General features: G+C 43.5%; 3 protein-coding genes across 3 annotated transcripts; 2 read left to right on the top strand and 1 right to left on the bottom strand.

Annotated features, from left to right (window-relative positions):
* Positions 1 to 83: 83 nt before the first annotated feature.
* On the bottom strand, positions 84 to 9,114 carry BTF3L4 (basic transcription factor 3 like 4). The gene is made up of 6 exons (XM_086462052.1): positions 9,016 to 9,114; positions 7,731 to 7,794; positions 6,749 to 6,862; positions 4,173 to 4,374; positions 2,644 to 2,703; positions 84 to 1,726 (listed from the first exon to the last, which is right to left on the bottom strand). Exons 2-6 carry the CDS (start codon positions 7,782 to 7,784, stop codon positions 1,680 to 1,682), a joined length of 477 nt encoding a protein of 158 aa, XP_086318178.1. The 5' UTR covers positions 7,785 to 7,794; positions 9,016 to 9,114; the 3' UTR covers positions 84 to 1,679.
* A 741-nt stretch (positions 9,115 to 9,855) lies between these two features.
* Positions 9,856 to 20,633, top strand: TXNDC12 (thioredoxin domain containing 12). The gene is made up of 7 exons (XM_086463079.1): positions 9,856 to 9,953; positions 12,103 to 12,163; positions 17,711 to 17,763; positions 18,487 to 18,560; positions 19,108 to 19,177; positions 19,267 to 19,350; positions 19,792 to 20,633. The coding sequence occupies exons 1-7, from the start codon at positions 9,863 to 9,865 to the stop codon at positions 19,869 to 19,871; spliced, it is 513 nt and encodes a 170-aa protein (XP_086319205.1). The 5' UTR covers positions 9,856 to 9,862; the 3' UTR covers positions 19,872 to 20,633.
* On the top strand, positions 13,840 to 14,578 carry KTI12 (KTI12 chromatin associated homolog). Its single transcript, XM_086463232.1, has one exon. It carries the CDS (start codon positions 13,840 to 13,842, stop codon positions 14,560 to 14,562), a length of 723 nt encoding a protein of 240 aa, XP_086319358.1. The 3' UTR covers positions 14,563 to 14,578.
* Positions 20,634 to 21,197: the final 564 nt, after the last annotated feature.

Genomic DNA, 21,197 nt, shown 5'->3' with positions numbered 1-21,197 from the left:
TTGAAAGAGCTGCTGCATCCACCTGCCGTTCCTCAGCTACTGCTGGTGGGAGGAGGACATAACACACAAGAGGGGACACTTCCTCTTTTGTACTGTTATTTTATTTTGTAGTAAGATCCATGTAGTATATAAAATATAACAGGAAAAACCGAACAAAGGCTATAAAATAAATGCAGGAGTTCAGATGACGAACCACTACAGCTCTGCTTTCATGGTTTTACAGAACTCATGTACTGTTTACCTTGTACTTTTACAGTTCTCTAGCATATGAGCCTACAGAAAAAGCTGATATGTTCCAATTAAGCCATAGTTAAGTGACAGATGTAGAGGAAAAAACGGCTTTCTTAAGCCACAGCTGCCCTTGACACAGGTTACCATGATGTCTAACTATACTGTGATGCACATTACATCAAGAACCTTGAAAGAGCCTCTGAGAAAAATGGGTTCACATTAAGCATTTTAAAGAAAGGTCATAAATACTGCACTGTACCAACAGTACCTCCCAATGCCCTCCTTATGCCCGAGGAGCATTTGTGGGTTTTAAGAAGCTACTACATAGATGACACCAAACCTAGAGGTAGGTTATAGGCAAAGGTAAGTTACAGGCAAAAAAAAAATAAGATCCCTTTAGAGCCAGTCATTGCACAAGCTGCCCAGCAGGAGGCAAGGCAAAATGTCAACAACTCTTTCCTCCCACCTTAATTGCTGCTCACACAGTGCATTTAATTCCTAGTGCTGTAAGAATGACAGTGGATCATCAGCTGCTAGTAAATGCAGTCACGCCAAGAGAACAGCTTGAAGTTATTCAAGCAAAAATCTGTTACTGTGCAAAACTGGTGCACTGGACTGTTACCAACTAGACATCCGAGTTTAGGAAGTGACCTGATGGTAGAGAACCAAGGTGTTCGTTTTCCTTTTGACATGGGAAATACTCTACATAATCAACAGGAGAACATACTGCTAAGCCTAAGTGGAAGAAGTCAAACATCAGCTTGTCTCAAAAGGTTAGAGACAAGAAAAAAAGTTGAGAAAGGTTAAAAAGAAGCACACTTTTCTGAGACCAAGTTTTCTTTTTCAAAAAGCTACTGTACCAAACAAGCCGGTAAAACGTCTCGTTTTCGGTATCACCTGCAATCAATGTAAGGTTGATAACAAATACCATGTGTAGATTTCAACAGGGATGAGAAACATCTGCAAGTACAATAGTTAACAGCAAATTAAACCCAAGTTTTAATGGTGTAATGCCTCCAGGTCACAAAATGCGGACAAAATTTTCATCTTAACTACATCTTCTGTGCACTATTTGGAGATGATCAAAAGTAACAATGCTGAAGATTCATTTCATTTCTACTTCCAAAGGAAAAGGGGAAAAGGTTAAATAAGTGTTCTCCAATTTGTTCTCCACTATATGTACACCCACACACATACACACACGCACATGCACACACCCCTCAAACTGCACTGACATTTCCTTTTGACCAAAAGAGTAGATCCTGGGAGTAAGTGCAAAATGCAAAATCAACTGACAGAAAATGCTGAACAAACAGCATCATAAAAATACAAAATATTTATATTACTGAACTATTAACAGATGATGTTCTCTGTTTCTTTAAAACTTTGGAACCACATAGCTGATTTCTTAAATCTAGTCCATGCCAGCTTCCAGAACTATTAATGTTTTAGTTAGCTTCATTCTTTGATGCTTCATCAAAGTTTTCTACGAGATCTGAAAGAGATGAAGACATTTAATGCAGTAATGCCCAGTAACATTACCTCCATCAGTTTAATGAAAATGCATATTATAGGAAAGGCTAAGTAGTTCTTAACTATACTTATGTACACTGGTTTTTATGGGCAGATTTCAAAGCGCTTTAGAAAACATGGTCTGTTTGAATATACAGAAAAACACAGAAATGCAGGAGCACTCAGAAGAGTGTGAGTTCTAACACAAAGCGATTAAGATCTGATTTCCAGAAGAGGTCCACTAGCTGCAGTTGAGTCTCAAGTCATCAGCATTCTTTAAAAAGGCCTGAAGTTAGGCACCCATTAACTGCTGTACTCCAAGAAACAGAAGATTTTACAGAACTGAATTTTTATGCAAGGTTACAAAGAAATAAACCAGCGCCAGACCATGAGGAATTGAACCTCTGAGTCCACCAGTTTGTTGTTTTAGCTAGTACATCAACCTGATAGATACAGTAGAATGTGGTGACTGACAGACAGTTATCCATCGACAAATTAAGATCTGACATTTATTTACTGAGAGGCTTTCAGATACTGACATAAGTTTTGTTTCTTCTACTACAGAAATAAAAATCCCCACCCCAGACTCTGATTTAGATACAACCTGATGATTATGCCAGTCATGTCATTTTGCAGCCCTAAAACCCTATTTAGATATTCAGATCACCTGTTCAATCTCCTTGAAAGTATTTTAACCTGTGTTCACTTAGGGATTCAGCACTTTGCAGAAGGTAAGCCTTTTTTTCAAAAGCTGAATCCAAAGTCATGTTTTAATGCTGCCCAGCATGTGAAGCCTCCCTTAGCAAGTGAGAAGTATGACCACATCAAGAGCTAAATATTTGAATGCACATATTGAAATATTTATACATTAAATGGACATAGAAGTGTGTATGTGCCTACCTGGGACATCATCATCTTCTTCATCAATATCTTCAGATTTTGGTGCTTTACTATCCAACACTATAAAAAGAAATTTGGTGCTGAGTTCTCATTATACAGAATTAGGGACAATCACACAACAAAATAAAAAGCATAGAGGTGAAAAAAGGAATTGTTTCCCCAACCCCCAACAGTGACAAACAGACAAATGACTGGGTATCAACAGTGATTAGCATGACCCAAAGGTCTGCTTGTGAACATTCTTGTACCAAAGTATTAGCATAGCCATTTTCAAATGCTTAGGGGTATTAAAGCAGAGTTAGTGAAAGATCAAATGATACAGAAAAAAACCAGCATGACTAAACCTTCTAACTCAAGTCATGGGTTTCAATGCAATGATAACGTGGTACCAATCAGGGGCCAACATCATATGATTCAATTACCAAGGGGCCACAACTGTAAAAAAAAGCATTTCCTTATCAAGGGTCCTGTATCAAACCTAGTCTTCTGTAAGTCGTGGAACGTGCTACAAGTAATCTAGAGAAATGCAAGAATTTGAAAAATAAAGTATTTCTTCTCATTGGTCTGGCTTCCTGTACCATCTAAAGCAAGCATAGTAAGTATCTATTGGTACTGAGGTTGTTTTGAAGAAATATGCTTATGACAATCCATCTTTCTAAATTTCAAAAGATATTTTAAATATTGGTTAAGAAGAAGGAAAAATAAACCCTTTGCTTTTAAGTACTCTCAATTAAAACCCTGAACGTGAAACACAATAAATTTAAATTATTTAGAAAGAATAACTACTTATTGAAAACATGAGAACAGGTAGTGTATTTCCCAGTTCCAAACAGAGACAATAGCAACACGTCCAGTTACGGTCTTTTTAACGGCTGTAACAGTCTAAACTGGAACTGTCCCCACACTTGACTTCTTAACTGTGAAACTACAGTGGTAGTTATACCACATATATACATGCCTCCCGCATGCTCTCATGGGTTTAAAATTAGTAGAAAATAAAGAATCACATTAAAAACTTTGATTTTTCTTTTTAAAATTAATTAAAAATCAAAGATTTCATTAAAAAATTCTTGGTTTAATTCCAAAGGGAATTCTAGAGTTGAAGCTAAAGAACACGTTTCTTTATGAAGGGGGAGAGATCCACAATAGAAATATGTTTTGTATGAACAAAGAAAACAGAATCTACTCTCTGACAAAAAGAACCTGTGGAGTTTTTCCAAGTAAAAATGTAAACTTGCTTTCCTAAGTATTTTGTCCTTCACAGTTGCACACCTGGAATCACAGCATGCCCAACTTATCAAATTTAATTTTTTTTTTAAATCAGGGGCTGCATATATAGAATCTTGAATCAACAAGAACAAAAAAAAAGATGTTCCCCCTCCATATTTTCCCAACAGTGGCAAATAAATAAAAGCACATATATTTTTCATGGCTTTGTAAGTCACAAATGCTGATGTTAAATTTGGGTTTTAACTTCTAATTCTTCGTACATTCTTTAAATCGGCGAGAAAAGATTCCAAGAGACCTACCTTGTCTTGGGAATTGTTCAGCTAACTTCCTGAGACTTGTTAAGCTGTCAGCACCAAGCTGGCTTAAGATGCCTGGAAGCATTTCTGTGATCGGTTTAGCCTCTGCATGACCAGTAATTGCAAAAGTGTTAGCAGAGAGGGAAGCTTGAACCTTGGGGTTGTTGAAGTGAATAACTGTTCCATCATCTTTTATCATGTTCACCTGTTTAAATATATTAACAACATTTACCAAAATGTTGCAGTATCTTGTTGAACAAGCATTATAAGTTATTAATTCAAATCTAGATTTAAAATACTACAAAAATTTACAAAACTAGCACTTTTCCTAGATAATAATATAGCCATGATAAAAGCACCTGGAATTACCACCACCTAATCTGGAAGTAATATACTATATGAAAAGGTAGAATTCAAGAGCTATGGTTCCTTCATAAAATACACTTATCTAAATACTAAGTAATAAATTTGCAAGGATTGTATGTTACCATACAAATCATGTGTATCTTTAACAAAGGCAAAAAACACACACACAGGTTATTAGAGTGCAAGGCAGAAATGAGTTAGCGTCAGGAACGTCTAGGGAAAAGACAGAAATCAAATCTTCAGCTCTGTGGTAACTCTTTAGGAACTAAAAGCTCTGACAGAAGTGCCTTGCCACATCAGTTTAAGACATCGCCCTTCACAGCTATCTGTGTCACCCATCAGGAAAATTATATTGTTTCTGCAGCAGAACTGGCAAAGGCACAAGATTCATAACCTGGCCTATTTGCTGAAGCTGCCCAAGGCAAGGATGCTTCCTACACACACAGCACTGGAGGTTTATGCACCAACCACACTGGAACAGGCTTCTAACACCTTCCCAGTAATTCCATGATGGCTCTTTTAAGACTAAGGACCTCATACAGTGATCCTGCTCTCCTCTTCCCTGGTCTTCTGAATCACCAAGAATCAAGTTTTACAGCCAGTATAGCAGCCTGCTTTGCTCCTATCATCAGAGTTTATACTGGCATATTTGTATGGGTTTATGTTATATTTTTTTTAACTTAAAGGGAGACAGAATGGAAAGTCAAAAAGGTTTTTCTTCCAGGCATGGCTAAACTATGGTTATGTGGAAAATAATTTTGCCTGAAAAAAGGAAGAGAGTTCTACCCAGCCAACCAAATAGTAGTAAATTTATGTGACAAAACTAGTAAGCACTGTTTTTAGTAGAAATTACAGGGAGAAAACAGAAATTCAGGAACTAAAGAAGAAATCTAAAATATAAAAACATCTTCACACAGCAGCAGAGTTCAAAATACATTTTTAACAGGAAAACCAGGTGTGTTGCCTTCCTCCAAAGACTAAAAGATGTCCTGTCCTTTGCACATGGGGAAATGCTAAAGGCTTCGAGTGCAGTTGTCCTCTTAATTAAAGGCCTCTTAAAAACCACACGGATGAGCTACTAATGTTGGACTCCCCATTACTAGCCTCCCCAAACTGTTCTATCTACACAAAGTTTACCAAGGTCAACTTGGGTGCACCTGAATACAACAACATACTGCAGTTATGTACCTAGCTATCGAGGTAGAAGCATGCTGCGTTATAGTCATTCACGTTAAGGCATTTAAAATCCTTAATAACTGTATCTGACTAGAGAACTTATACTCTGTGTGAAAACAAACAAACAAACTAAAACCCAAAAGTGTGTGTCCTTCTTTGGGTCCATATAGCTCAGCATATACGCATCAAGCTTAAGTCACCAGACAAATTGAAGTGCTTCCGTAGCAGAGGTATGAAAATTTACAGGCAAGCCAGGCTTCTACACTGAATCTGTATTTGCTTTTGGAAGAAAGGTATGCACTAAGTGGAGGCATCTTGCAATCCTGCTTTTATTATGCTTTAACCAAGTACTACAGTAATATTGAGTTCATGATGAAGGGAACACCTCTTCCTCCCACGTATAAGCGTCACTCTCTACAGCATTACAGAAAATGTCATGTTTCTGTTTGTTTCATACGTGTAAAATACAGGTACTCAAGGAACATCTGAAACTTTTATATTCCTACTTACACAGAAGCTGGTTTTGTAGAGTTTTTGCTGTGTTGTAAGAAATGTCATCTCCTGTGACTACCACAAAACAATTCTGGCAACGTTAACGCAGTAAAAGGACCTAATTTTGATACAGACTCACAAGTTCCTATTCCAAGTATTTTTAAGCTTTTCTTTAAGTTCTGCACCACACAATTCTTGCTTTAGATGTGCGTTTTCTGCTCTTCTCTTTAGAGTAGGTAATCAAGTTCATAAAGTCCAGAATCAGGAGAAGTTTTGTTCTCTGATGAATGCAAGACACATCCATGACAAAAAGCTTACTAGCTTCTTTAATCACTATCTGGCCAGTAGAACCTTTTCCCTTCTCTCTCTGCATTAATGCAAATGAGATATCAAATAACTTTACCTATAGGTAACCAGGCCTGTAAGTTTTTGCGTGGAAGAGAAAACTGTGGTTAAAAAAAAAAAACAAACCCCAACCAACCACACCACTACCAAAATACAGTGAATTTCATTTCAAACAAGAAACACTTATTTTATCACTGTACCTCTTCAATGCCAGCAATGTTATTTACTGCCAGTTTTTTGAGAGAACTCTGAAGTTTTTTGTCATCAGCTGTAGCTGTTCTGTGCACCACCTTCTTCTTTCTGCGAGCTGTTCCCTGGAAAAGAATCAAGAGAACAGTCAGCTATGCTCAAAACCTCACACCACTTTAATTTTCAAAGTTGCAGCGCACTCTAAACAAACATATATCTCTTAAGTTATAAGAAAGCTCAGTTGTCAAAAACACTCAATCGATTTCCCTTCATCTACAGCTTTACCCATCAGTCTCAATTTTAAGGTTTTTCTTAAATGTAGAAGACCAAACACACCGAACAGTAGCAGTATTTTCCCCTTCAACAAGCCAAGTTACAAAAATACTACTTACTATTAAGCAATATATAATAAAGTTTCCCCAAGAACTTTATTTTTTCAAGGATGAAGCACATATACAGTGACTGAAAAAGGTCACACTTTTATAACCAAGTAATTAACATTTTTATACTGTTCCAGACAGTAATTTTGGAATTCCTACTCAACAAACTTTTGTACAACCCTGCCTATAGTTAGGAGATGAACACCAACACTGAACAAACTACGTGCTTTTTTGGCATATTTAGTTACCTGCTCAGAGAAAAGAAACAGCTCAGTGCAGTCAGATAAGCCCTGGAGCTGGCAAAAAGGGAGGAACTCCCCAGCCGTGACAAAAGAAAGTCAGAACTGGAACAACCAACACGTAAGCTTAGCTTGAGCTTTCACAGGTCACAACAAGTCACTGAAGTAAAAAGCAAGCTTACACACTGGAAACTACTCATCTAGCAGTTGTGAACTGAAAGAAGATTGCATTTCAGATCTCACAAAAGACATTTTTCAGGCCTCAAAGTATATTCCCCCCACCATGAACTACGTCTTGAAAAATAAATTTCAGAGTTGTTTCTCCTTTGACCTGTAAATTACAGAAAACAGTACATCTCCGACGGTTTTCTTACCTTTCCTCCTATTCGGACCTGTGCTTGAAGCTTGGCCAGTTTTTCTTGGTTCATAGTGCTGCGTCTAAAGAATAAGAATGAAATACAAATACAAACTAAACATCAAAACACTAGGAAAATTTTTTCAATCTATTTTAAAAGTACTCTTAAAATTGAAGTGGGTTAAACTTATGAAAAATTCGCCAAAACTGTGCAAACAAGTACACACAAACAAAAAGCTTTAACACCACACCACCTAAATAATACCAAGTGGTCCAGCAGCAGTCTGTTTAGCTGCAGCATCTGTACCATGATGAGGCAAACCAACAGGACATTTGATTTTGCATCAGGCTGAGGTACTAATTAGTATCCTAGTTTACTGTGGTAACCATTTGACTGAACTACTCAGAACAGACCCAAATCAGCACATACAGCACGAGTGCTTCTAGGAAAACACCTTTAACAGAGCCCAGGGAGAGACTCATCACTACACTTCTTTGAATATTATTTCTAAACAATTAATCTCTAATACTTTTAACTAATAAACCAGCTCCAAACTCAGTGAAGTTCACATCTTGACAGATTTCTTACATGAACCTCTAGCAGCTATTCCTCCAACTCATCGACTGGGAAGTTAAGTCAAGTGGCTTCTCCAATGGGTCAGGTGGGACCTTTAAAGGCTACAAGACCTGAAAATCTGTAATGGGTGGAAACACACCTCAAGCCTTCCAACACGAGGAAGCCATTTCGCTGCTCTGCCCCAATAAGTCATCAGTGATCCCCTCAATGAATGGAAAAACCCCTCTGCATTTAGATTGTGCCGGGGAAGCGACGGGGTGGGGGAGACGGGGCTCCCGCGGGCGAGCAAGGACCTAGTGAGGCCCCAGCACCGCCGGGAGGATCACCACACGGACAGGGACTCCGCCAGCGGGGCGGGAGAAGGAACTCGGGCCGGCAGGGAGGCTCGCTGGCCACCCCCAAAACACGGGGAACGGGAGAGGACAAAGGCCCTGTCCCTCGGGAGCCAGGGCAACCCCGCCCGGCCGGGGCGCCGAGGCCCCGGGGGAGAGTCATTGGGCCACCCGAGCCAGGGCAGACCTCACCACACCGCGTCCCAGCTCAAGGCCTCGCTCCCTCGTCCGCTCCTCTGGGAACGACCAGCGCCAGCGGCCCCGCCACGGCCCAGCGCGGCGGATGGGGCCAGGGCCGAGCTGCCGCGGCGCCCCGCCCGCCCGGCGCCGGGAAGGGAAGCGTGAGGGAGGCCGTGCCGGCAGAGCGGTGCTGCCGGGCGCGGGAAACGTCTCACCTGAGTCCGGCGGATCCTCCGCAGCCCAACACGCGGTGAGAACAAGATGGCGGCCAAGGAAGGAAAGAGAGGCACACAGAGAAAGGAAGCTTCACGCCACGTGACGACGCCAGTCCGCCCGCGGATTGGCGGAGCCGCGGAATCATATTTGCATAGCAGTAGAGCCGGGGAGGCGGGAAGGCGTGCGTGCTGCGCGCGGTGCCTCCTGGGACTTGTAGTCTCCGGGGACTGGCACGGCCCGATGCCCCACGGCAGGGACCGGGGCCAGGTAACCCAAACCCGGGACCCGGCGGCTCCAAGCGTGTCACCACGCACTTGTCGGCGCGAACCCTCCCTTGCACACGAGTGCTTGCAGTCCGTTTTACCTTCCCAAACAGCTGTGCAACTCTTGAGAGCAGCGGGACAAAAGGGTTTATGTGGGAGGAGGAAATACACCCAGACCCACCCCTCGCTGCCTGCCCCCGCCGGGGTAACCCTTCATTTTGTTCGGGGTTCTGGGGACCCCGTGTGACTGAGGTACTGCTGCCTCAGAGGCCTCGGCTACCTGCGCGGTGCCGAACTGCTCTGACCGAGCGGGAAATGGCTGCAGGGCCGAGAGGGGAACGGCCCTCAAAGGGCCGGGGAGAGAAACCCCCGCAGCAGCCCCCTCCCCTGGCACCTCCGAGCCGAGAGGTGAGGGCAGCGCACCGCCCACATCCGCCTCACATCACTTCCTGGGCTTTAAAAAAAAAAAAAAAGGGGAAAAAAAAAAGGGGGGGGGGGGGGAAAAATCACCTAAGCTGGTGTGGTCCCGTCTCGGAGATTTAGGGGCTATTCTCGGGGTGCCGCTGCTGCCCGCGCCGACACCATGAAGGCTCAGCCCGCGGCAGCCTCCATCTTCTGCCTGTGCCTGGTGCTGGCAGTCTCCGCAGCCTCCGCCGCGCAAGGGCTCGGAAAGGGTCAGGCAAACGTTTTCTTCGGGCTTTCCTCTCAACTTTTGTCATTGCCGTGAATGGGTGCGCCGGGGCCGGGACGGTTCCCACAGCCCGCGGCGGCGAGGGGGCCGGGGGGAGCGGACGGGTCGGGCCGGCCTGGCACTGCCGCCGCGGTTTGGGGGAGACCACTGCCTTTTGACTTTAAAGATGAGGTCTTTAAGCGATCTTTGCCGCCGTGGTTCTGTTCAGGAGGAGTTTCTCTTTCGAGGGGCCCTGCTTTTACGTGGCGAAGGCCCGGCGTGTGTGTGTGTGGGGGGGGTAGTGTGTCGCAGCCCCTCAGTGCCCCGCCGGGGGCTGAGATACCCTGTCAGCCCTGTCCGGCCTCTGCCGGCCTCTTCTGCTGGCTCCGGGCAGGCGAGGAACGGCGCTCCCCTCCCGCCCTCGGCTTCCCATTCCCTTCGTGTCCGCTCCTCACCTCTCCTCGCCGAGGTCTCCCTGTCTAATTGCCACCCTTAATAGTCAGGGTGCACCAGGGCCCGGAGCTTCACCCCAGGTGATGGCTTTAGCCTGTCTTAGAGATAAATATCCTCCTCAGATCTGGCAGAAACACAGTTTGATCAATGGCAGCAAAGCATTGTGGTGTGGATCCCTGTCATTCCCCCTTTGCTTTACAGTTAATTACTCAGATGACTTTCATTTGAAATAAACACTTCACAATGTGTTGTGTAATGCTTTTAAAAACATACTGAAGCTCACCACAAAGTGCGGTTTAGTTTTTAAAAAAAGAAAAGCTTTAGAAAAGTGTTTCCTAGCCAGAACAATAGAAGGTTGTCCATGCTTTAATGCGTTGGCCTTTGAATGAAATAGCCGACGTGTCAATACTCTGAGTAAAAGTGATTCCTGCTAATCCAACTGGTTTTTGCTCTGCTGCATTCAGCTGGTACAAACGTAGCCTTGGGTCTGAAGCTGCCTCTGCAGCGGATACGTGTGTGTCATTGGATGTAGACCAGGTGTGTCCCCACCTTACTGCTTGCCCAACTAAATATTTGATGTGTTGCATCATATATGTTAACAGTTGTCATATCAGGAGAGAAAGTAAGGTAATAAAAATGCCATGCCAACTGTTTAAACCTCCCGGATACTGAACTAAGGTGCCATGAGGTTTTGCTGTCCCTGGTTTTGGCTTTCTCCAGCTTCTTTGCCATAGTTGTCTGCTGGAGGCAATGTCCACTTTCCCCTGTGTCAGCACTGGGCAGTCTGTGGCTCCTGACTCCTGTGTGGCTCCCGAAATCTGCCCCCTCAGCACCCTGGGCGCTGAGGGTTGCCGACTACTCCAGTCCCTCAGCAATAGGAAGGGGCAAACCGAGGCTGATGTTTTGTCATCCAGCACAGCCCCACGTTACTGGAGCATGAGACCTCTGAGGAGATCTTTTAGGGGAGTTCCCCTAGGAACAGTTTCTGGATTTCCTTCATCTCACTCAGCTCTCTGTGTGGCTTTCGGCCATGTGCTGGGATGGGTTAAAAAAACTGGCAGTCCCCACTTTGCACTTGTTAAATGTGCACTCGATCACTCCTACCTCAGCTGACATAACAAGAGCTGTTATCTGGAAATGGGATAAATTATTTCCTGCGTCATTCAGTCACTGTAACATTCAGAAATCTGTGCAATGGCGTTCTTTCTTACTCTTCAAAGATAATTAGCAGCAGCAGCAATACTCAGTATAATAGTTTCGAAGCAATTAATGATCATATGTTGGCATAGGAATGTTAAAGTTTCAATTTTGTTCACGTTCAGTGGGATTTAGGAAGCCAAATGCTGACATGTTTAATTTGTCACTAATCGGTTAATAAATGTTCACAGATTGAAAAAGAATAGGGAATAATCAGAAGGCCCTTCAATTTTAATCCCTGTTTGGGGGATTTTGGTGTCATTTGCATATATATAAGAATATTCATGAGCATGGTATGGTTTTGTTAATTAATTTCAGTGGGATTCCTCATAAGACTATGTAGGTTATAAATATTTGTAGAAGTCTTTCCAGGACTGGGATTGTAGTTAGCTTTAAAAAAAGAATATAAAATGAATTGAAAATATTCTTAAGGGTTGGACTGTTTTCCTCTGTTAGCTGACATGTTAAATTATGCAGCATTTGTAAACCCTTCTCTCTGGCAGGTTTTGGAGATCATATTCACTGGAGAACACTGGAAGATGGGAAGAAAGAAGCAGCAGCCAGGTACGTTAGCTAGTTTTAAATACAGAAAAGTGTCTTTAAAAACATTCACAAAGGCTCTGTATCTAAATTTGACCACAGAAAACAGTAATTATTAACAAGCAAGAAGGTGTTTTACGAGACTGTTCAGATCCCTGTAGCTTGTTAGAGAGAAAATACAGAGTTTTGCTAACTTTGCTGATGCACCACCTAGGTTTAAGCACTTGTGGTCTAATGAAATGGTTGAAGTCCTGGCATGTCTTTGAAATGAGAAGAAAATAATTATCACAGTAAAGCAAGATGTGGTTCAAACCCACAAACACGTGTTTAAGCTGTACTCAGTCCCCTCAGCAGTGCTGATTGCTTCTGTAAAATTCACTGTGCCTGTATAGATGAGGCCTTGGTATGAAATACTTTATCATCTGCAGAAAAAGTCTGAAAGTTTCAAACTGTAGTGAACTGATAAATTGTTTAAGTAGAACCTTTTCTGGGTTAAGCTTAAACTCTAAAAAGAACACTGTATGAAAAGGTAACAAATGACATTTTGACACCTTTTTTTTTCCTCAGAATTTCTTCTGTGTGAGAAGGACAATTGTGTGCTTATAAATTCCACTTGGACTTTATCACTTAGATCTGACAATGCTGACATGAGCAGAAATTAATTATGCCTTCCAGGTTTGCTGTTTAATTGAGTTCTGTTCTCAAACTGATCCATCTGGCAAGCTCCACTCTATAGACCCCAAATTACCGCAGATGGTGCAGTTCAGAAGTCTTACAAGTTTTTGTAACTGGATATTTTAGCATTTATTTGATATACCTGTGCAAAAAAAAAAAAAAAAAAAAAAAAAATCAGTATTGGCAGGAGTAATTGTAGCATTACTTTGCAATGAAGTAGAGGAAGCCATAAAATGGGACGGAGGGATGGCGAGCTCTCGGGTTTAGGCAGGATGAGCATTTCTGCTCAGAAACGCCCCGCAGCGAGAGACGAGTGTAACGCACGCTCACTCCTTTCGCTGCTGGAAACGCAGACCCGGCTTGGCGGTTGAGTTCAGCAGCATTCGAGTGCTACCGAATTGAAGGATTGGGAGAAATCAACACCACCAACGATAAACCTAAAAAGCAGACTTTCGCTCTAAGTCGGACCTTAGGTCCGGAGATGAAAAATCATACGAAATTATCTGTTGTGCATCAGGTGAGATGCATCAGAGCCAGTGGTCTGGGGACTCCCAAGACCTGGGTTGCAATTCAGTGAGCAGTTCAGTCTGGACGCGTCGGAGGTGCTGGAGACGCCTCGTTTTTAGGTTCCCTGTGGGCGAGGGTGGGGGTCCACCGTTCATACAATTACTGGGCGCCAGGTTCCCAGGGGTAACCGTCGTACGATCGCGCTTTTAAGCAGGACGGTGTCCCTGGGCCAGGCGGGCGCTGCAGCGAGGCGGTTCCCCGCACCCCTTGCGCGCCAGCCCCCCTCGGGCCCTCCCAGGCGCTCGCCGTCGGGCTGCTCTGCTCTGCCCCGCCCCGCCCCGCCCCGCGGGTGTTTCCGGGCGAGCCCGCGGCTGACCGGCGGCACGGCGGGACATCCCGCCGCGGCGGCGCCGGCGCAGGCCGCGGCCGACCGGGGGTGGGGTGTGAGCGACCCGAGCGGAAGCAGTCGCCGTCGCCGTCCGGGTCAGAATGGCGGCGGGGCGGGCGGCGCGAGGAGGATGCCGCTGGTGGTGCTGTGCGGGCGGCCGGGTAGCGGCAAGAGCCGGCGGGCCGCGGAGCTGCGGGCGGAGCTGGGCGGGCCGGAGCGGCAGGCGCACGTCGTGGCCGAGGCGGAGGGCGGGCGGGCGGCGTTGCGGGCCGAGGTGGAGCGGCTGCTGAGCCGGCGGGACGTGGTGATCGTGGACGCGGGTAACGAGCTGCGGAGCATCCGCTACGAGCTGTACTGCGCGGCGCGGCAGGCGGGCACGGCGCGCTGCCTCCTGCACTGCGCGGGCGGGCCGGGCCGCCCCGACGAGCCGCCCTTCGAGGCCCCCGACCCGCGTAACCGCTGGGACCGGCCGCTCTTCACGGTGCACGGGGAGGAGCCGCTGCCGCTGGCCGCCATCCGCGCCGCCCTCTTCGAGAGCGCCCCGCCGCCGCCGCACCGCGCCACCCGCACCCAGCCCCTGCAGTCCAGCAGCTTCCTCCACCACCTCGACCGCGTCACCCAGGAGGTGCTGGCCGCCGTCATGGCCGCCCAGAGGAGCGGGGCGCAGCCCGGGGAGGTGGTCCGCGTCCCCGGCGTCGCCGAAGGGCTGGTGCTGGACCGGCCCGTGAGCTTGGCCGAGCTGAGCCGTCTGCGGAGGCAGTTCATCAGCTACACCAAGATGCAGCCCAGCGACGAAAACTTGCCCCAGCTGGCCAGCATGTTCCTGCAGTACCTGCGCCGCAGCATCCAGTGAGCCCGGTCACCTGCGCCGCGCGCAGCAGTGGCCGTGGTCCAGTCTCAAAGTACTTGGAACAGTACGAACAAGCCTTCCAGCCACAGACGCCGCAGAGCTGGGGTCCCACCTGTTGCAGATCAGATCATGTGGCCACAGCAGCTCTGGGAAGATGGATGCCATGTCTTTGCAGCAGCTGAGCAAGCTATACTGTGAAGAGGATCTGTAGGGATGCTATTCCCCCACACCCATGTTCTCCCCACTTGCATCTTTCAGAAAGGAGAGATAATGTTGCATCCCCGAGCAAGTGAAGTCTCCTATGGAGACATAAACCCCAGTAATCAAATAACATCTGAACATGAAAGCCCAAAAGGTGGTGACTATAGGGAAAACTTTACTCCTACACATTGGCATGTGTATGTCTTGAATGAGAAGATTGTTTTTCCAAGGCTGTCTCCAGATAATGTCAAACTGCAGAGGAGACTTCAGGTCCAGAACTGGAACAGGCTGTATTTTTGGGATGTGACTGTTTCAAAAAATTCTGCTGAACCCAAGAGGTAGATTTGCAAACTCTGGGCAACAAGGGTGCTGGCTTAGCAAACTCAGACCTCTCTATTTCAGATTTAACAATAAATTGTGTGCCTTAACTGGAGTAAAGTCTTAATTTACCTGCAGGACTATTTTATTGAAATAAATTGCTATGTCTTTTCTCTGCAAGGTCATCAGTGAATGTCTTTAAAACCGCTAATTGTTTAAGAATGAGCACTGTCATAGGAAGAATGAGCTAAAATGACAGTGTCTGTTCTGGGTGAAACTCTCCCATAATTCTGTACCAGCTGTGACAGGTAACTTACTTTTGCGCTTTGTTTCAACTAATTTCAGTCTTTGCTATACCACATATATAGCTTATGTAAACTTTTCACTTTCTGGTGGATGTTTTATCCCTTACTTTACTAAATTGTAGCTTTTGGGTTTAATTGTATGTGTAGTGGTACCTGAGAGGAAATGGTAAAGTGGGGCAGGAAGGGTTACTGCATTGACGGTGGCTGTTTATCTGACATACCAGCTGCTAGGTGGACTTATGCATTACAGAACTGAGAAATGACCACAAAAATGCTTCAATGTAAATAGGTTTATTTTCCCAGTCAAAGTAAAGAGAATAAAGCTGAGAAAATACATTCAAAATCTGTAAAACTTCTGTGAGTTCTCACTGACTAAGAGTTGGTATTTCAAGACTGCAAACATTTCCATTTAAAACCTGCTTTGAAAATTTCTCTTCACTTTAAAAAGAAAAGTGAGTTGCAGTACTGATTAGCAGATGGTTGAACTCTTCGGACACGAAGCACTGATGATGAGAACAGTGTGTATTTTCCAGACTTAAATCAGCCTTTCCTCAAGAAAGAGGCAAAATCATGTTGGACTCTATGGAAACAATGGAAAAAAAAAAAAGTGTTTTTTCATCATCAGAGAGGGGACAAGCTTTGCTAGGGAAATGTGTATTCTTGCTCCTTACTGCAAAAAGAGTCCTATGTAAAGATGATAACATCTTGGTTAGTTACAAACAGTAGACTTCTGTTTAAACTACTCTAAATGTTAATGGCTTCCTTGCCACTCTTTCCTGGTTCTGAAGGCCATAACTGAATGCTATTAAGTAGAGATTTCCTTTCATATCTACAGCTAAAAAAAACCTGATACATCAGTTCTGCTAGTAATTAATTTTGTTTTCATTATGTGCAAAGGTGTTTGTAATTTCTGTCTGTGAAAGTGTTACTTTATTTTTAACCCCTAATATGGTAACAGAGTTCACAGTAGCAGGAAGCTTACAGGTTGCTTTGCTTGGCATATCCTCAAAGAAGTATCCATAGAGTATGTTCTTTCTAGACTCCTTACTTTCCTTCACATAGTTTTAGGCTGTTCTTACTGTTCTGGAAGCTATATCATCACCAGCTTCCCTTGGATATTATTCCATAGCTTAAGGGATTATTGGTAAACAGAAAGGGATGAGATTCCCAATTCCTTTTTCTTAGTCTTTCTTAGTTTACTGCCCTAGTCAGCATTCACCAGTTCAACTGTGGGATGGAAGAAACAATGAAAGTGTTAGTAAGGACTTCTGCATGCAGAACGTGTGGAGGTAAGTGTTGTAGTACCTGGATGTGCTGAATAGCAACGCAAGTCACCTGTATTGCTTTTCTTGTTCGAAAAGTAAAATTGATGCAAAATAGTCAGGAGCCGTGAGGTGGTAGATTAATTGGATCCCCAGCACTAACAACAGGAAATAGGTGAAATTTATGTCTTCAAGGCCTCTGTCTAATCACATAATGTAACCTGAATATATTATAAAGGAACTTAGAGCAACTGAGCTTGGTAAGCATGACTTTGTGAGAAGGTGAAATGCTAAAGGCATTTTTGAAGAACAGCATTAAATAAAACATGTCTCGGGGTGATGGAAACAACCTCTGGGTAGCGTAGGTAGTAAAGGTCAAGTGAATTATTTGGGAGGAGAGAATAATAAAGAATGACTTTGCTCCTTTTGCATTGCACTTTATTGAGGCTGCAGTTGCACGCATGCCCTCCCTCCTTCTCCATCCTGGGACTTGTCAGATTTATCAGGTTTTTTTCAGCCTACCAACATGTAGGAAACTAGCCTGGCAGATAGAGGGTTTGCTAGGTAACTGTGTGTGATTATTGCTCAAAGGAGAGTCTTAGTCACAGGGGGTGACTGAAAGTACAGACTGTAATGGGGAGAGGGATGGATATATGACTGTCATCCACTGGATTGCCTCAACCAGCCGTGAAAATCCATCTTGAGAGCCTCAAGCAGCTGGTGTCACTAACCACTTCCAGTAAAAAAAAGTATGACCACCTGTGTATCTAAGCAAATCTAAACTAGTAAGAGGAAATCTTCCAAAGAGAAAGTCTCCTCCTCTACACAAGTAGTTATTGGCTGGCAGTTATAATGAATTACCATTATACATGTTTTAAGTTTGGGAAAACATGTTGCAAGACAACCTAAGAACACAGCAGAATCTCTTTACATTTCTCATTTTCCCTTACATTTAGCCTTTGTAGAATTCTTGACTGTTAAAATGTACATATAATACAATGTAATGGTTTGGAGGCTCAGCTGTAAGCTTTCTTTGACAATTTTCTTTCTTTCTTCTTTTTTTAGTGGTCTGCCTCTTATGGTTATCATCCACAAGTCTTGGTGTGGAGCTTGCAAAGGTAAGTATATTTAATACTAGAGCTTGCTGAAATTTCTAATGAACTTTTGTATACAAATCATGTAACCATGAGAAACACAAACTTTGCATTCAAAATGTAGCTAACAGTATTTGTATTTCATTTAGAGCGGTGTAACACTGCACCACTTTACCTGTTAGCGCTGCCAAAAGCCAGCCGTGCCTGAATGCCAGCGAAATAACAGCTGTAATACTGCAGTTCTGTAGTGGCTGCAATTTCTTCTGCACTTGGCTATAAAAAATGGAACAGAATGAATGGACTCGAAGAATTAAGTGTAAATTGCCTTACTTTCAGCTGGTGAGTGAGGCTTTGTCTCTCGGTATTGTGAACAAACAAGCTGGGCGTAATGGCTAAGCTGAAAGGATGAGCTAGTGGAGTGAGAATAGGGGTTTTACTGCAAGCTTTTTTGCTTCTGTTCCATTGGTTCAAGTATGACTGCAAATGGCTGTTGGCCAGGCTTCATCATATGGCTGCCCAGCAAGGATTGCTTCTGTTACCTGCTGTTCTGAGCCTGGCTTGAACGGTTTGATACATATATTCCATTTACTCACTGCTTACTGAAAAGTACCAGCTCTCCAGGGGGAGGAATGAAGTTGAGATTTTGATGCTGACCTGAAAACCTGAAATCTTTTCCACTGTCTCACACCTCTTCTTTTTCTGTGTGTGGTTTGTTTTTTTTTTTTTTTTTGTTTTCCCCTTAATTAGCTTTAAAGCCGAAGTTTGCTGAATCCAAGGAGATCTCTGAACTTGCCCATAATTTTGTTATGGTCAACCTTGAGGTAGGCTGCCCTCTGATTTTTATCCATGTACTGCCTAGTAATTAAGCATTTGGAGTCTTAACTGGTTGCATCCTGTTTTGTATACGTCCTAAATCCTGCACTCCTGAATAGGTATTCAGGACTGATTGATATAGCTGATTGTTTTAAAAATAATTTTCTCCAGTCTGTTTTTTTAATTGTATTTATAAACCTGTCTCTCTGACCTTGTCTCTTTAACACTTTGTACCTTGTGTCATTCCATTGCCACAATAAAGGAATTTGTGTTCATTCTGTCATGACGCATCAAACATTACTACTCCAAAGTGAGGCATTTTATGCAAATTGACAGAACAGGAAAAAATATTATTATTTTCACAAATGATACTTGATTAGGTAAAAATCACTTTCTTTCCTTTGAGAGTGGAAGATACTGCAGTTATCTAGTGTCTATTCAAGATGCAAATTGCTCAGGGTAAATAGAATCTGAAGGCAATATCTTGTTTCTTTAAAATGTGTTTTGTTAGGTATCTTGCTAATATGTTTCCTCTCTTCTGTCTTGTGCTGGTAGGATGATGAAGAGCCAAAGGATGAAGCCTTTAGTCCTGATGGAGGTTACATTCCCAGAATCCTTTTCATGGGTAAGGTGTCTGCAGCTATTGTATCCACTCACAGGACTGTGTTCTTATTGTTACCACCTACATTTCCTGTTTGATTTCTTGTTTCATAGACCCCAGTGGAAAAGTACACCCAGAAATCATAAATGAGAAAGGAAACCCCAGCTACAAGTATTTCTATACCAATGCTGATCAAGGTATGTACAAAGTAGTTTGAAGTGCATTTTTAGTGAGATTAAATTCTGGGTGTGTCCTGCGTGAAGGACGCACCTTCACATTTGAGTGGAGAAAAATGACGATACTTTACATCATAAGTGGGAGCTGTTAGATACAACGTGAGTGAGTGGTTCTCTTATGCCTTGAACCATGTTCAGGACCATGATTCACCTTAATACCTACTATAATGTCTATAGGACCTAAACTTTTTCTCCAGTTGTGTAGTGGAAAATCATGCAATTCGCATGATCCAGCTACAAATGGTTGGGAAAAGGGTGCAGGACTGTTGCGTTTTTTTCCACAGGTTAACTTGTAGATCTGCATTCTGTACCTGTGTTGTTTTAAAACACTTTCGTTACCAGTCCACCTTGATATTTTCATCTTGAGATTAATAGTTGATATCTCTCTGTCTAATCTTTCAGTTGTCCAAGGGATGAAGGAGGCCCAGGAGAAGCTAACAGGTGATGCTTTCAAACAAAAACACCTGGGAGATGAACTATAATGAATACACTGCTGCTTTTCCATCGCTTCAAAACTCTAAAAGGAAATGATTAAGCAGACCAAGAATGTAGATGCAGTGGAGGGACATAATTCTCCTGTCAATGATGTTAGGTTAAACCCTGTTTGGACTTCACACACATACATCAATTACAGTGTTCTCTCCTCCTCTGCCTGGCAGTTTGTACTGTAATGAATGGTTATTTGCAATGAGGTAATGTGCAAACACATCAATTTTTGTGTTCGAGCAACCACTAATACTTGGTGTTAAAAGGGAGGTGCATAGGGCAAAACATTCATTTGAGGACAGTGTGATTGGATAACTAGAAGTAGCCAACATTTTGACACTTAATCAGGGTTGGATCCCTCTTTTCTCACTGGTATTATGTGATCCCATTGTTTTTACTGGGGGTTCCTATGAATGGGGCATGTTCCTGAGCCAGACATCCACAAACCGTGAATTCTGCCACTAAGCCAAGTAGAATAAATTTCATGAATGTCCAAGTAGCATGTGAAATTATTAGCTCTGCAAACATATTCTTGTGTAAAACTGTGCGTGATTCATCTTTATTTGCCTTTGGGGCAGAAATTTAACTTTTTCATTGTGCATTCACCTTTTGATTGTTTTATCAAGTGAGGGTGGGTTATGTCGAAGCTTTACGGGGATTCCCGTTTTATTCTTTGAATGTTTTTTGGCGAATGCCTTGCCATCACATTGTACTGTATTTTTGTACCAGGGTGAAAAATTAAACCTTTTTAAACATAAGCATGCAGACAGTGTTTTGTGGTAAAGGGTGTAGTTTTCCATTCTTAAGGAGGAAGGAATATATTTTTGTTTATGTTGCAGTGGTTATTAATGTTGAATGTCACAGCCGAAGAAGGTTTCTAGCTTTATAATTAAAAGACAACAGTTGGTTTTCCATATAATTACAATTCAGCCATTCTTATACTACCTATATTGTTGAGGGCAGGGTAATACCTAGTGTTCATCTACTGGAACTGAAAAGAAAAATACAGGGGGAATAAAATCACCTCTCTTGACCTACTGATAATGCTTCTCCTAACACAGCCCAGGATGCTGTTGGCCTTTGCCACAAGGGCACATTGCTGGGTCATGGTCAACTTGTTCTCGAGCTGGACTCCCACGTCCTCCTCCTCAAAGCTGTTTTCCAGACTGTCAGCTCCTATCCTGTACTGGTGCACAGGTTGTTCCTCCCTAGGTGAAGGACTTTGCATTTCCCTTTCTCGAACCTCCTGACTCCCCTCTCTGCCCATTTCTTCAGACTGTTGAGGTCCTGAATGGCAGCACAACCATCTGATTATCAACTAC

Source organism: Leptosomus discolor, chromosome 3 (assembly GCF_034619465.1).
Source record: "Leptosomus discolor isolate bLepDis1 chromosome 3, bLepDis1.hap2, whole genome shotgun sequence".
Classification (NCBI taxonomy): domain Eukaryota; kingdom Metazoa; phylum Chordata; class Aves; order Leptosomiformes; family Leptosomidae; genus Leptosomus; species Leptosomus discolor.
Note: the sequence above shows the minus strand (reverse complement) of the source record. Positions and strands in the feature narration are given on the sequence as shown.

What these genes read in the sequence shown, in the direction of transcription:
- BTF3L4 (XM_086462052.1), bottom strand. Translation starts at nt 7,784, where the DNA reads ATGAACCAAGAAAAACTGGCCAAGCTTCAAGCACAGGTCCGAATAGGA. An exon ending in AGGTCCGAATAGGAGGAAAG is followed by an intron (nt 6,863 to 7,730) that starts GTAAGAAAACCG and finishes ATTCTTTTCCAG; the next exon opens with GGAACAGCTCGCAGAAAGAA. An exon ending in ACATTGCTGGCATTGAAGAG is followed by an intron (nt 4,375 to 6,748) that starts GTACAGTGATAA and finishes ATATTTAAACAG; the next exon opens with GTGAACATGATAAAAGATGA.
- TXNDC12 (XM_086463079.1), top strand. Translation starts at nt 9,863, where the DNA reads ATGAAGGCTCAGCCCGCGGCAGCCTCCATCTTCTGCCTGTGCCTGGTG. An exon ending in AAGAAAGAAGCAGCAGCCAG is followed by an intron (nt 12,164 to 17,710) that starts GTACGTTAGCTA and finishes TTCTTTTTTTAG; the next exon opens with TGGTCTGCCTCTTATGGTTA. An exon ending in CTATACCAATGCTGATCAAG is followed by an intron (nt 19,351 to 19,791) that starts GTATGTACAAAG and finishes CTAATCTTTCAG; the next exon opens with TTGTCCAAGGGATGAAGGAG.
- KTI12 (XM_086463232.1), top strand. Translation starts at nt 13,840, where the DNA reads ATGCCGCTGGTGGTGCTGTGCGGGCGGCCGGGTAGCGGCAAGAGCCGG.